Here is an 11,950-nt window from a genome sequence, read left to right as displayed (position 1 = left end):
TCAAAACGGCACCATACTGTTTTATTTCAACTCTCAAACAATGTAAGGAAATGACAACTTCTGACGATGAACCATGCAAGTAATAACAAAGGAACAGGAAAAATATTAACAACAAAAACAATTATTTAAAAGTATTTCACATTTCACAGCAGTGCTTTGGCAGTACTGGCAAGTGTTTCTGGCCAACTGCTTCCCACGACAGGCGTCTGGAAGAACCCCATCTTCTCCCTGACAGTTTACACTCTGAGTCACTACACACCACACTGCTCCACTCGCCAGACTTTTGTAAACCTCATCTTAAAATATGTATCTGAGGATTGTGCGTTATCACAACAAAAACTAACGACAAAACAGTGTGGTAGAAAAGTAAACTCTAACATTTCCAGTAAGGCATCAGGGAATCACTGCTGGCTGGGCCCTTCATTTTACCAGTTTAAAGAAAAGGTCTGATTTACATTTCTCAGCAAACCCAATATTCAGAAGCTTAACCAGCAGACTCAAGTTAAAAGTTTAAAAGATAGTCCCTTTCCTTTTTTTTTTCTTTTTTGGTAAATATTTCATATAAAACATGAAATCAAGTTCTACTTTAATAAAAAAAAACTGAGTATTTTTTAATAGTAAAAATATATATGTTTATAACTCTCTTTTTAAAAAGACATTAAATAACAATACTTCAGAAGACTGGAGTTAACCCCCCATCCCACCCCCACCTCCACCACCAGCTCTCCCTCTGGCACAGGTACATTAAGGCAAAGGCTCCTGGAGAGGCATGTCCACCAAGGTGAACACACTCTGCTCCTGCAGGGTCAACAGAAAGGCTTCTCCCTCATGTTCACAGAGCCGTCCTGCATCCCGAAGTAGACTCTCTCAGCCATGTTAATGAAAAGGCCTGTGTCCACCACACCTGCAGGATGAAGGATGGATAAAAGCATTAAGTTTCAGCTTCCCAACTCCAGAGAGTCAAGGATCATATGCAACTGCTATGAGCAGTACAGGACAAATGACAGGTCTGAAGTCTTTCCTCTCTCAGAACAATGAAGAGAGATTCAGATTATTTTTATTTCTTCCTGAAATCTCTTTCTCCCCTGCCATCTTGGCTTTCTACTATACCCAAATGTGCCAACTTTTTTCCTGCCTCAGGGCCTTTGCTCATGCTCTTCTGCTTGCTGGTCTACATCTTAGAGCACGTCCAAGGAGATAGTTCTTCTCTGTCCTTCAGATATCAGATGACAAGTCATCTCTTCAGAGACTCCATAACTATTCTAAGTAAGCCCGACTCCTAGTTATTGTCCTTTTTTCTTTAAAATTGAAGTACAGTACCACACAGTGGTAAATGTAGTTTCCATCTGTCACCATATAAAGTTGTTACAATATAACTGACTATACTTCCTATTCCATACTTTTCATCTCCATGATGTACTTATTTTCTAACTGTAACTTTGGACTTCTAAAACCCTTTCACCTATTTTGCCTATCCCCCTCCCCTCCCCTCAAGCAACCAACAGTCTGTTTCTGGTTGTTTTGTTTGTTCATTTGTCTTATTTTATAGATCGCACATGTAAGTGAAATTATATGGTATCTGTCTTTCCATCACTTACTTCACTTAGCATAATACCCTCTAGGTCCATCCACATTGTTGAAAATGGCTTGATCTCATTCTTTTTTATGGCTGAGTAAAATCCCATTGCACATATGTACCAAATCTTTATCCATTCATCTGTCAACAGACACTGATGCTGCTCCCCATCTTGGTTATTACAAATAATGCTCCAATCAACACAGGTGCATACATCTTTTCAAATTACTGTTTTCATTTTCTTTGGGTAAAATACCCAGCAGTGGAATTACTGGATCATACAATACTTTTTAATCTTTTGAGGAAGCTCCATATGGTTTTCCACAGTAGTTACACCAATTTCCCTTCCCACCAACAGAGAATAAGGGTTCTCTTTTCCCCACATTCTCACCAACATTTCTTTTTGGATTTTTTTTTTAACAATTGTTATTTCTTATTTTTTTTATTCTAGTCATTCTGACAGGTATAAGGCGGTTTCTCTTTGTGGTTTTAAATTTGATTTTCCCTGAGTGATGCTGATCAGCTTGTGATTTTAGCCATCGTTATGTCTTCTCTGGAAAAAATGTCTATGGAGGTCCTCTGCCCAGTTTTTAATTATGTTATTGGTTTTTTGTGTTGAGTTGTAAGAGTTCTTTATATATTTTACATTTTAAGTCCTTATTGGATATAGCATTTGCAGATATGCTCTCCCATTCAGTAGGCTGCTTTTTCATTTTGTTGATGATTTCCTTCACTGTGCAAAAGCTTTTCAGTTTGATACAGTCCCAGTAGTTTATTTTTGCTTTTCTTTCCTTGCCTGGGGAGAAGATCCAGAAAAAAATGTTCTTAAGCCAATATCTTTACTGCCTATTTTCTTTCAGGAGTTTCATGGCTTCAGGTCTCACACTTGGAACCCATTTTGAGTTTACTTTTGTGTGGTGTAAGAAAACTGGTCCAGTTTCGGTAAAGAATTAGAAGATGGCAGAGAAATAGCAGGCTGAGACTACATCAGGTAGCAGGAGATCAGCTAGATAGCTTATCAATCCATTGTGAACATCTACAAATCCAACAGGAGACCGAAGAGAAGAACAGCAACAATTCTAGAAACAGAAAATCGACCACTTTCTGAAAGGTAGGACCAGCGGAGAAATGAATCCAAAGCAACGGGAAGATAGACCATGGCAGGAGGGGCCGGCTCCTAACAAGCGACAGAGCAACAGAGCACAAAATCAGGACTTTTAAAAAGTCTGCTCCATTGAGGGACATCACTCCAGAGGCTAAACTGGGGTGAAGCCCACACGGAGTCAGCATGGCCCCAGGTCCCGCGGGGTCACGGAAGGACCGGGGGTGTCTGAGTGCTGAAGAGCTCGCATGTATTAGAGAGGGGAAGCCGGCCACAGAGACAGAGCTGAGGCGTGAGCTCTCAGCTCTGGGTTACCTTGAACCAGTCACAGGCTGGGGGAGCTCAGAGGGCAGCCAGAGGCCAGGGACACAGGTGATTGAGTGCTTTTCTCTGAGGGTGCACTGAGGAGTGGGGCCCCAAGCTTAGCTCCTCCAGGCCAGAGACTGGGAGGCCGCCATTTTCACTCCCGGCCTCAGGAACTCTACGGAAAGCGTTCGGGGAACAAAAGCTCCCGAAAGTGAACCCAAGCGGATTACTTAGCCAGGCCCCTGGTAAGGGCCCTGCAATTCCACCTGGGGCAAAGACACTTGAAAATCACTACAACAGGCCCCTCCCCCAGAAGATCAACAAGAAATCCAGCGAAGACGAAGTTCACGTACCAAGGAGAACAGCAGAATCCTAGAGGAGGAGAAAGCAAAGCAGGGAATTCATGGCTTTCTCCCCATGCAGTTAATTCTAATCTTGCAGTTAATTTAATGTTTTTAATTTTATTTTTTTTCATCTTCTAAATTTTTTTTAACTTTTACCCTTTCCTCTTTTAACATTTTTAACTAGTTTATCTTAACAATACCTTTCATTAAAAAAATTAATAACAGGGGCACCCGAGTGGCTCAGTGGGTTAAAACCTCTGCCTTCGGCTCAGGTCGTGATCCCGGGGTCCTGGGATCGAGCCCTGCGTCGGGCTCTGTGCTCTGCAGGGAGCCTACTTCCACCTCTCTCTCTCTGCCTGTCTCTCTGCTTACTTGTGATCTTTGTCAGGTAAATAAAAAAAATCTTTAAAAAAAAAAATAATAATAATGATCTTTTATGAACCTTCATTATTATAGTCATATTTTATCCTTCATTGTATCTAACTTTATTTTTTGTATACACACAGGGTTTTTTCATCTAAAAAATTTGGGGTACAACTTCTAATAGATCAAAATATGCCCTAACTCTAGCTCCGGGCTTGTTCTAGTCTCCAGCCCAAGCAAAATCTCCCCACTTTCTTTTTCTTTATTCCCCCAACCAACTAACTTTATCAACTCCTTTTTTCGAAATTAAAAAAAAAATTTTTTTTTCATCTTTATAGGAATATTCCATCCCTTCATTGTGTTTACCCTTATATATGTTTTTCATTCTTTATATTTTGGGGAGGTAGTTTCTTCTAAGAGACCAAAATACTCCCAAAATTAAGTGGGTGACCCTGTTCTACTCACCAGTCTAACATATATATTTTTTTATATTTTTTTTAAATTTGTTTTTCTTTTTTTTTTTTTTTAATTTTTTTTTCTGAACTTCTTTTTATCCCCTTTCTCCCCCCCATGATTTGGGATCTCTTCTGATTTGGCTAAAGTGCATTTTCCTGGGGTCTTTGCCACCCTTTTATTATTTTATTTGCTCCTTCATATATTCTTATCTGGACAAAATGACAAGGTGGAAAAACTCACCACAAAAGAAAAAGAACAAGAGGCAATACCAAAGGCTAGGGAACTAATCAATATGGACATTGGTAATATGTCAGATCTAGAGTTCAGAATGACGATTCTCAGGGTTCTAGCCATGCTCAAAAAAGGCATGGAAGATATTAGAGAAACAATCTCTGGAGAGATAAAAGCCCTTTCTGGAGAAATAAAAGAACTAAAATCTAACCAAGTTGAAATCAAAAAAGCTATTAATGAGGTGCAATCAAAAATGGAGGCTCTCACTGCTAGCATAAATGAGGCAGAAGAAAGAATTAGTGATATAGAAGACCACATGACAGAGAATAAAGAAGCTGAGTGAAAGAGAGACAAACAAATACTGGACCATGAGGGGAGAATTCGAGAGATAAGTGACACCATAAGATGAAACAACATTAGAATAATTGGGATTCCAGAAGAAGAAGAAAGAGAGAGGGGAACAGAAGGTATACTGGAGAGAATTATTGGGGAGAATTTCCCTAATATGGCAAAGGGAACAAGCATCAAAATCCAGGAGGCACAGAGAACCCCCCTCAAAATCAGTAAGAATAGGTCCACACCGCATCACCTAAGAGGAAAATTTACAAGTCTTAGCAACAAAGAGAAAATCCTCAAAGCAGCCCGGGAAAAGAAGTCTGTAACATACAAGGGTAAAAATATTAGACTGGCAGAAGACTTATCCACAGAGACATGGCAGGCCAAAAAGAACTGGCATGATATATTCAGAGCACCAAACGAGAAAAATAAGCAGCCAAGAATACTATATCCAGCTAGGCTATCATTGAAAACAGGAGAGAGAAAAAGGTTCTAGGACAAACAAAAACTGAAAGAATTTGCAAACACCAAACCAGCTCTACAGGAAATATGGAAAGGGGTCTTCTAAGCAAAGAGAGACCCTAAAAGTAGTAGATCAGAAAGGAACAGACAATATACAGTAACAGTCACCTTACAGGCAATACAATGGCACTAAACTCCTATCTCTCAATAGTTACCCTGAATGTTAATGGGCTAAATGCCCCAATCAAAAGACACAGGGTATCAGAATGGATAAAAAAACAAAACCCATCAATACGCTGCCTACAAGAAACTCATTTTAGAACCAAAGACACCTCCAGATTTTAAGTGAGGGGGTGGAAAACAATTTACCATGCTAATGGACATCGGAAGAAGGCTGGGGTGGCAATCCTTGTATCAGATCAATTAGACTTTAAGCCAAAGACTATAACAAGAGATGAGGAAGGACACTATATCATACTCAAAGGGTCTGTACAATAAGAAGATCTAATAATTTTAAATACCTATGCCCCTAACATGGGAGCAGCCAACTATATAAACAAATTAATAACAAAATCAAAGAAATACATCAACAATAATATAATAATAGTAGGGGACTTTAACACTCCCCTCACTGAAATGGACAGATCATCCAAGCAAAAGATCAACAAGGAAATAAAGGCCTTAAATGACACACTGGACCAGATGGACATCACAGATGTATTCAGAACATTTCATCCCAAAGCAAAAGAATACACATTCTTCTCTAGTGCACATGGAACATTCTCCAGAATAGATCACATCCTGGGTCACAAATCAGGTCTCAACCAGTATCAAAAGATTTGGATCATTCCCTGCATATTTTCAGACCACAATGCTCTGAAGCTAGAACTCAATCACAAGAGGAAATTTGGAAAGAACCCAAATACATGGAAACTAAACAGCATACGTCTGAAGAATAAATGGGTCAACCAAGAAATTAAGGAAGAACTGAAAAAATTCATGGAAACAAATGATAACGAAAACACAACTGTTCAAAATCTTTGGGACACAGCAAAGGCAGTCCTGAGAGGAAAATATATAGCGGTACAAGCCCTTCTCAAGGAACAAGAAAGGTCTCAAATACACAACCTAACCCTACACCTAAAGGAGCTAGAGAAAGAACAACAAAGAAAGCCTAAACACAGCACAAGAAGAGAAATCATAGAGATCAGAGCAGAAATCAATGAAATAGAAACCAAAAAAACAATAGAACAAATCAATGAAACTGGGAGCTGGTTCTTTGAAAGAAATAATAAGATTGATAAACTCCTGGCCAGACTTATCAAAAAGAAAAGAGAAAGGACCCAAATAAATAAAATCACCATGAATGAAAGAGGAGAGATCATAACCAATACCAAAGAAATACAAACAGTTATAAGAACATATTATGAACAACTCTATGGCAACAAATTTGATAATCTCGAAGAAATGGATGCATTCCTAGAGACATATAAACTACCACAACTGAACCAGGAAGAAACAGAAAACCTGAACAGACCTATAACCAGTAAGGAGATTGAAACAATCATCAAAAATCTCCAAACAGGGCGCCTGGGTGGCTCAGTGGGTTAAGCCGCTGCCTTCGGCTCAGGTCATGATATCAGGGTCCTGGGATCGAGTCCCGCATCGGGCTCTCTGCTCAGCGGAGAGCCTGCTTCCCTTCCTCTCTCTCTGCCTGCCTCTATGCCTACTTGTGATCTCTCTCTGTCAAATAAATAAATAAAATCTTTAAAAAAAAAAAAAAATCTCCAAACAGGGACGCCTGGGTGGCTCAGTGGGTTAAGCCTCTGCCTTCGGCTCAGGTCATGATCTCAGGGTCCTGGGATCGAGTCCCACATTGGGCTCGATGTCACATCAAGACATCAAGCTGTCACATCAAGACAGTATGGTACTGGAAGCAGGGAGCCTGCTTCCTCCTCTCTCTGCCTCTCTGCCTACTTGTAATCTCTGTCTGTCAAATAAACAAATAAAATCTTTGAAAAAAAAAAAAAATCTCCAAACAAACAGAAGCCCAGGGCCAGATGGCTTCCCAGGGGAATTCTACCAAACATTTAAAGAAGAATTAATATCTATTCTCCTGTAACTGTTCCAAAAAATAGAAATAGAAGGAAAACTTCCAAACTCATTTTATGAGGCCAGCATCACCTTGATCCCAAAACCTGACAAGGATCCCATCAAAAAAGAGAATTACAGATCAATATCCTTGAGGAACACAGATGCAAAAATTCTCACCAAAATACTAGCCAATAGGATCCAATAGTACATTTAAAAGATTATTCACCATGACCAAGTGGGATTTATTCCAGGGCTGCAAGGTTGGTTCAACACCCGCAAATCAATCAATGTGATACAATACATTAATAAAAGGAAGAACAAGAACCATATGATACTCTCAATAGATGCTGAAAAAGCATTTGACAAAGTACAGCATCCCTTCCTGATCAAAACTCTTCAAAGTGTAGGGACAGAGGGCACATACCTCAATATCATCAAAGCCATCTATGAAAAACCCACCGCAAATATCATTCTCCATGGAGAAAAACCGAAAGCTTTTCTGCTAAGGTCAGGAACACGGCAGGGATGTCCATTATCACCACTGCTATTCAACATAGTACTAGAATTCCTAGCTTCAGCAATCAGATAACAAAAAGAAATTAAAGGCATCCAAACTGGCAAAGAAGTCAAATTATCACTTTTTGCATATGATATGATACTACATGTGGAAAACCCAAAAGGCTCCACCCCAAAACTGCTAAAACTTGTACAGGAATTCAGTAAAGTGTTAGGATATAAAATCAATGCACAGAAATCAGTTGCATTTCTCTACACCAACAACAAGACAGAAGAAGGAGAAATTAAGGAGTCGATCCCATTTACAGTTACACCCAAAACCATAAGATACCTAGGAATAAACCTAACCAAAGAGGCAAAGAATCTATACTCAGAAAACTATAAAGTACTCATGAAAGAAATTGAGGAAGACACAAGGAAATGGAAAAACGTTCCATGCTCCTGGATTGGAAGAATAAATATTGTGAAAATGTCTATGCTACCTACAGCAATCTACACATTTAATGCAATTCCTATCAAAATCCCATCCTTTTTTTTTTTTTTTTCAAAGAAATGGTATAATCCTAAAATTTACATGGAACCAGAAAAGACCTCGAAAGGCCAAAGGAATATTGAAAAAGAAAGCCAAAGTTGGTGGCATCACAATTCCAGACTTTAAGCTCTATTACAAAGCTGTCACATCAAGACAGTATGGTACTGGCACAAAAACAGACACCCAGATCAATGGAACAGAATAGAGAGCCCAGAAACAGACCCTCAACTCAATGGTCAACTAATCTTTGACAAAGCAGGAAAGAACGTCCAATGGAAAAATGACAGTCTGTTCAACAAATGATGTTGGGAAAATTGGACAGCCACATGCAAAAAAAGGAAACTGGATCATTTCCTTACACCACACACGAAAACAGACTCAAAATGGACGAAGGACCTCAATGTGAGAAAGAAATCCATCAAAAACCTTGAGGAGAACACAGGCAGCAACCACTTTGACCTCAGGTGCAGCAACTTCTTCCTGGGAACATTGCCAAAGGCAAGGGAGGCAAGGGCAAAAATGAACTATTGGGACTTCATCAAGACCAAAAGCTTTTGCACAGCAAAGGAAACAGTTAACAAAACCAAAAGACAACTGACAGAATGGGAGAAGATATTTGCAAACGACATATCAGATAAAGGGCTAGTATCCAAAATCTGTAAAAAGCTTAGCATACTCAACACCCAAAGAACAAATAATCCAATCAAGAAATGGGCAGAGGACATGAACAGACATTTCTGCAAAGAAGACATCCAGATGGCCAACAGACACATGAAAAAGTGCTCCACATCACTCGGCATCAGGGAAATACAAATCAAAACCACAATGAGATATCACCTCACACCAGTCAGAATGGCTAAAATTAACAAGTCAGGAAATGACAGATGCTGGCGAGGATGCGGAGAAAGGGGAACCCTCCTACACTGTTGGTAGGAATGCAAGCTGGTGCAACCGCTCTGGAAAACAGCATGGAGGTTCCTCAAAAAGCTGAAAATAGAGCTACCCTATGACCCAGCAATTGCACTATTGGGTATTTACCCTAAACATACAAACTAGTGATCTGAAGGGGCATGTGCACCCAAATGTGCAATGTCCACAACAGCCAAACTATGGAAAGAACCTAGATGTCCAACAAAGGATGAATGGATAAAGAAGATGTGGTATATATACACAATGGAATACTATGCAACCATCAAAAGAAATGAAATCTTGCCATTTGCAATGGCTTAGCGAAATAAGTCAATCAGAGAAAGACAACTATCATATGATCTCCCTGATATGAGGAAGTGGAAATGCAACGTTGGGGGTTTGGGGGGTAGGAGAAGAATAAATGAAACAGGATGGGATTGGGAGGGAGACAAACCATAAGTGACTCAATCTCACAAAACAAACTGAGGGTTGCTGGGGGGAGGGGGGCTGGGAGAGAGGGGTGGGGTTATGGACACTGGGGAGGGTATGTGCTATGGTCAGTGCTGTGAAGTGTATAAACCTGGTGATTCACAGACCTGTACTCCTAGGGATAAAAATACATTATATGTTTACAAAAAAATAAAAAAAAATTAATTAAAATTTTTTTTTAAAAAGAAAAAAAAAAAAAACAAAGAAAGTGGTCCATTTTCATTCTTTTGCATGTAGCTGTCCAGTCATTCCAACACCATTTTAGAAAGGACTGTCTTTTCCCCATTGTATATTCTTGCCTTCTTTGTCATAGGTTAACTGACCATAGATGCATGAGTTTATTTCTAAACTTTCTTTTCTGTTCCACTGATTAATGTGACCACTTTTGTGACAGTACCATCCTGGTTTGATTATACAACTTTGTTGCATACCTTGAAATCTGGGATTGTGCTACCGTCAGCCTTGTTCTTCTTTCTCAAGACTGCTTTGGCAATCTGCACACCTAGTTATCCTCAATCATACGACTGGCCTTAGAACTTTTCCCCCCAGAGTGTAAGAAGACATTTGCAATGCATAAATCCAACAGAAGACTTGCATCAAAATACATAAAAAATTCTCCAAATCAGTAAGACAGACAACCTAGCAGAAAAATGGACCAAAAACCTAAGAAGGTACTTTACAAAAGAGGCCGTGTAAAATGGCCAATAAACATTAGAAATGGTGCTCAGACTAATTAATGAAAAGAGAATGCAAATGAAAATGACAAGATACCACTACACACTCACCAGAATGAACACGTAACGAAATCTGACTAGAGTGCAAAGACACTCCCACTCAGATAGTAGGAGTACACACTAGCAAAACCACTTTGGCAAAACCATCTGTTAGTACATCTTCTAAAGCTGAACAAATTCATACTGAACAATCCAGCAATTCTACTTCTGGGTATATATGCAAAAGGCAGGCACACATATGGTCATCAAAAGACATGTATACAAGAATGTTCATATTCATAGCAGCACTTTTCCTAACAGCTAAAACCTGGCAACACCCCAATGCCATCAAGAGTTGGCTATACAAACATCTTTCTTCAGACACATAAATATGATGGAATACTATCCAGTGATGCAAATTAACCACAACTGTAAGCAACATTTACTGAAAATATTTATATATACACAATACCACAATGATATAATACTGTTCAACTATCAGGAAAACAAGTCTGATGGATAAGTGTGTAGGGAAAATTGTTAGTAGAGGGGTAAACTGGTGCAATCAATGCAGGACAACTTAGCACCATCTGACAGGGGGAAAGGTGGGGGGAAAGAGGAGACTTTTCGCCCTTTACTCATATAATACTGAACAATGTCAATTAAAAAGAATTTTAAGGGATGCCTGGGTGGCTCAGTCAGTTGAGCATCTGCTCACATCATGATCCTAGCACCCTGGGATCGAGTCTGCATCAGGATCCCTGCTCAGCTGGAGTCTTGTTTTCTTCTCCGTCTACCCCTCCCCTTCTGCTCATGATCTCTCTCTCATGCTCACTCACTCTCAAATAAAAAGAATCTTAAAAAAAAAAAATTTAATTGAAACTTCGAAGATGGCTTCCAATATATAAAGAAATACAATCATCTATCACTGAGGGAAAGCCATGAAGCAGAGAAAGTTGCTGCTGAAACATAAGTCCCCAGCACATCATTGCAGCTTCCCAAAGGAAGCACAGAGGCCACGAAAGACCCATCCATTCCAGCAGTTCTGTAATACAAGGTGACAGCTCCCCCTGATCCAAGGGAAGTCAAACCAGGTTCAGAAAAGGCTTCAGAAAAAGAGCAGAGATGAAAGGCAAGAGCCGAAGGTCTTACCTTAGAGCACCCCCTCTTTAGGTTACTGACCACCACCAGTAGTGGAAAGGGCAGAGGTGGCTCACTGTGAGCATGGGGCCCAGAATCCATGAGCTTTGGCCCTCCTACAGACACCCTGTGCTCTGGGTGGAACCCAGTGGAACATCCGAGGGAAGGAGTGACCAGCCAGGCACCAGTCCAGCTGTCCTCTAAGTGCCCTCACATACATAAATATATGTGGAGCAAGGACAGGGCAACAGGGACAGACAGATTTTTTTCTTCCCTTCCCTGGATTTTGGCCCAGCCGTACCATAAGAGACCAAATCAGGAAAAGAAGAGAGAAAACAGGAGAGGCAATGAACCACACCAATGCTTCTGGTTAGCATGATT

The 11,950-nt window shown here is 40.0% G+C and overlaps 1 protein-coding gene across 1 annotated transcript in view; it reads right to left on the bottom strand.

Annotated features, from left to right (window-relative positions):
- RPIA (ribose 5-phosphate isomerase A) overlaps positions 1-11,950 on the bottom strand; it is a 38,625-nt gene continuing 26,675 nt past the window's right edge. The window contains exon 9 of the mRNA XM_032352718.1: positions 1-904. Within this exon, the coding sequence (XP_032208609.1) occupies positions 807-904 (98 nt within the window). The 3' untranslated portion in view covers positions 1-806. The remainder of the gene's footprint in view (positions 905-11,950) is intronic.

Source organism: Mustela erminea, chromosome 7, assembly GCF_009829155.1.
Source record: "Mustela erminea isolate mMusErm1 chromosome 7, mMusErm1.Pri, whole genome shotgun sequence".
Taxonomy (NCBI): domain Eukaryota; kingdom Metazoa; phylum Chordata; class Mammalia; order Carnivora; family Mustelidae; genus Mustela; species Mustela erminea.
This window is presented reverse-complemented; position numbering and strand designations above follow the sequence as displayed.